At 50.1% G+C, this 4,040-nt stretch overlaps 1 protein-coding gene across 1 annotated transcript; it reads left to right on the top strand.

The window, feature by feature from the left end:
- ZMYM6NB (ZMYM6 neighbor) lies at positions 1-1,901 on the top strand. The gene is made up of 3 exons (XM_014541490.1): positions 1-57; positions 308-488; positions 1,443-1,901. The coding sequence occupies exons 1-3, from the start codon at positions 1-3 to the stop codon at positions 1,610-1,612; spliced, it is 408 nt and encodes a 135-aa protein (XP_014396976.1). The 3' UTR covers positions 1,613-1,901.
- Positions 1,902-4,040: the final 2,139 nt, after the last annotated feature.

The raw sequence follows: 4,040 nt of genomic DNA, 5'->3' as shown, positions 1-4,040 counted from the left end.
ATGAGAAGGCCCAAGCCTTGCTTCCTCTTCCTTGAATTTGGGCCTGGGGAGAGTCCAGTGAGAAACTCAGTCCATCTCTACATCACCATCCAGCCCTTCTCCCTGGAGCATGAAGCCCGTTTACTGATTCCAAAGCTCAGCCCCCCAGGGAGGCTCTCTCCTTCCCAGCTGACCTCAGCGCTGGACCTGGTCTAGAGTAGTCACGCCTTTGTTGGGGGCAGTTGACGTAGGCACCAAATGCCCCCGTGCAGTGGCTGGGAAGTGGGTCCTTGGTGAGTGGCTGACAGGCGTTCCCTGCCACCCCTAGAAAGCCCTGTTCGAGCAGTTCGCTGAGGAGTTCCCGTTGAAGGTGTTCGGCTACCAGCCAGATCCCATGAGCTACCAAGTGACTGTAGGCTGGCTGGAACTGCTGGCTGGGTTGCTGCTGGCCCTGGGCCCACCAAAGCTGCAAGAGATCAGTAACTTTCTCTTGATCGTGCTCATGATGGGTAAGGGGCGCCCCCCTGGGCAGAGGGAAGGAGGAATTCTTGGGGAGGATGATGGGAAGGCTCGGCTGTTCCTCTGTTCCCCATTACTATTGTCCGCCCCCCCTTTTTTCTCTGGGACCAGGAGCACTTCCTGCTGTATTACAGTTTCCATGGTCTTCAGACTAGGACAGGTGCTTTTCAAACTTAATCTACTGTAACACTATTGATGCCAACTATACCTTCTACCTCATCCATTCTATTGGCTGTGTGATATTCCATCATAAGGATGTATTATAATGTAACCTAAAAGCCCCTACTGCTCCCCCCTCCCCCCACATCCCACCCCTGAGATGAGAGGATAGAGTAGCAGTTGCCACTTGACCTATGTGTCTGGCAGTTGGGAACCAAGAAGCTGAGCCCCCTGAACAGAAAGGCAGAGAATTTGCCTGGGGCTAGAAGTCTTGGAGGGACCCCCTCATAGCAGTTCTGCTCACAGGAACTGCTGATGTACAAAGACAGCTGCTGCTTCTATGCCCCCCAGGTCTCGTGTCACCATCGCTGCCACCACTACCACCCTGCCCCCAGGCTTTCTTTCCATCTCTGGAGCTTCCCTCATTTTCAAATCTTTCTTTCACTTCCACCACCAACCCCTGGGCCTCCTTCCCTCCAGCAGGATTAAGAAAGGAGTAGGAGCAGTGAGAATTTGTTCCAAAATGCCTATCTCGCCACCTTCTTGCCCTATTTGGCTGGATTGTTCCTGTTTCTTGCTCTCTGAGAGGGGTTCCATTAATCCAAAAAGCTTCTGGTCCTGCTTTCTCTGTGAGGCCATGGAGACAAGTGCACCTAGTGTAGGGTATGTGCGCGGGGGGTGCTTAAGGGGAGGACTTGAGCTGGTCGTCCTAGGCTGGAGAGCCCTGAGCTCCTGGATCTCCTGGGTGCCCCAGGGAGCCTCAGAGACCTGACTTTCCATTCCAGGGTCCATCTTCACGTTGGTGTCTTTGAAGGAGTCACTGAACACCTACATCCCGGCTGTCGTCTGCCTGGCGCTCCTGGTGCTGCTGGATATCTGCCAGTTCTTAGTCAGAACTGAGAAGGTGGTCAGACCCATAAGGAAGAAGATGCCAAGTTCGGCCAAGGGATCCTGAGAGTAGAGTACCTCTTGCCTCTCGGTGCCATGTCACTGTCACAGCAGGCACACAGAGGGACACAGAGTCGACCACCTTGTTACCAATACAATACCTCCAGGGTCAAAGTATGACCATTGTTGAAATAGACATCTTGTCTACCTGGGCCTACTTTCTCTCTTGGACATCTACTGCCCTTTTTGATATTTACTAGCATTCCTCTTGTCATGTGAAAATAAGCAGAAAAGAAATTTAACCCACAGTGTTAATGCCCCAAAATAACTATTTTCAATTCCTTTGTTTAACTGTATTTTTCAACTTTTTTCTATGCTTCTATACAGATTTTAAAAAATGAACATGAGACCATATATACTATTTTATTACTGGCTTTTGAAAGCTAATACACCATGCCTGTTTTACCTTGTTGCTAACGCCTGTGTAGTGTGCCATTGTAAGGTTGTACTGTAATGCATTTACTCAGGCCCCCGCGCAGGAACATTTGGATTTTTCCCAATTTTTTGCTGTTGTGAACCTCACAGTGAATCTCCTTTGCATACCTATTTTCTTTCCCTAGAAGTGTCAGTGCTGGTTCAACAGGCATGCACGTTTGTAAGGCTTTTATCACTTACACATTGAGTGTGGCAGAGTACAAGTGCCTGCTTCTGCCCGTGCCCTTCCGAGCCACACCAAGTATTCCCTTCGATTTCTTCTTATCTTGGGCACTTTTGCTCTGCAGAACTAACCGAGGACCTGAAGCTGCCAGCCTCTGGCAGTGAGGTGGGGCACTCAGTGCAGTGCTCCTTGGAACGTACATGGAGGCAGGGGACAGTCAGCTCCAAGGGGTGCTGCCTGTTAAAGCCGTGCCAGAAGCTGGGGTGAGTCCCAGAGGTCCTAGGGAGTAAGAAGGGTGTGAGTGTGGCCGTGCTCAAGGAACGGTGACCAGGTTAGGGCACTTCTGTCACATTACCAACCATCTTTACCTCATACACACACACACACACACACACACACACAGTGCACACACTGGTATAGAGTTTCAAAACAGTAAGGAAGCTGTCACTCACATAAGAGGTCCAGAGATAACATAGATTCAATGTAGGCTGCCTTATGATGACATCAAATACTTTTTTTTTTTCAACTTTCTGCTCTGCTTTCAATGTACTGGCTACTGCCCTCAGGGATGCATCATAGTTGCAGCAGCTCCAGAGTGCACATTTGCACATAACATCCCAAGGTGAAAAGAAAGAGGAAAGCTCTCTTAGAAGACCCCTAGGTTTCCCCTCACACCCCACTGGTCAGAATTATGTCACATTTTCATTACGAGGCCAATCACCAGCAAGGAGGATGGAATTCCCATGATGGAATTAACTAGTTAAGATTTACCACACTGGTCAGCAAGGGAGGGGGTAGAAAACGGTTTCTGCGACTTACTAGCTTATTTGCAGAATATGTTTAATAATGGTAAATATTTCTCAGAGTTGCTGTGGGGATTTAGTGGGTTGAAGTGTTTACAGTAGTGCCTGGCACATAATAAGTGTTCAGTAAACGCTATTATTAAATACTGGCTGGTTCTACAGATGAGAAAACGGATTCAGAAAGCTTAAGTGCCCATGTGTCAGATCTGAGACTAGAATTAAGGCCTGATTGACTCCAGAATGCACAATTTCCACTGCACCAGCTGCCAAAGTCGGAAGTGGGCAGGCAGGGCACTCCCGCTCTCTTCAACTTGAGGGTACATGGGATCATCTGCCCAATGTGATTAAGTCTGCCTTGCTTTCCAGAATTGCCCCTCTGCATGAAAATTTTAAGCTCATGAAAGTAGAGCCTGGAGCCCCTAGAATCCTGGCTCCTTACCGTCTCCACCCCTCCCAGGTTGCCAGGACTTGGAGTAAAACCTCTCACAGCTGGCATAGGCTGAGGACTCCTGTTTACCAAGGCTTGACCTGTAAGCTGATTAGTTGCTACAGGGCCCCCACGCCTGGCTGTGGGAAAGGCAGGGTGTGGAGGAGTGGGCTGGCCAGCTGGTGAGGAGGAGCAATTAGGATTGACAGCAGCAGGAATATCTTGAGCTCCAGCAGCGGCCCTTCAGCCCAAGGAGATGCCAGGCTCCAAGAAATGTGGCCCCCAAACCACAGCTGAAATCTAGGTCAGGTAAGCACAAATGACATTCAGCTGCCAGGGCTTCCTTATGCTTTTCTATCTTCCTCCCTGTGTCCTCTTGTCCTGGAATGACACTCCCTTCCCTTGGGGCCCTGGCCACACCCCACAAGCCCAGCTCACAACTGCCACAGATGGGCCCCAGCCACTCCAGCTGTTGGGCCCAATCTTCATGTCATGTCCTGGGATGTGTGGGTGGAAGTGGATTCTGTTCTGTCTCAGCTCCTTCAAGCCAGGTCCCAAGGGCCCGAGAGAGAGAGAGAGAGAGAGAGAGAGAGAGAGAGAGAGAGAG

Source organism: Myotis brandtii, unplaced genomic scaffold (genome assembly GCF_000412655.1).
Source record: "Myotis brandtii unplaced genomic scaffold, ASM41265v1 scaffold274, whole genome shotgun sequence".
NCBI lineage: Eukaryota > Metazoa > Chordata > Mammalia > Chiroptera > Vespertilionidae > Myotis > Myotis brandtii.
The sequence above is the reverse complement of the archived record's forward strand: the minus strand, read 5'-3'. Positions and strand labels throughout refer to the sequence as shown.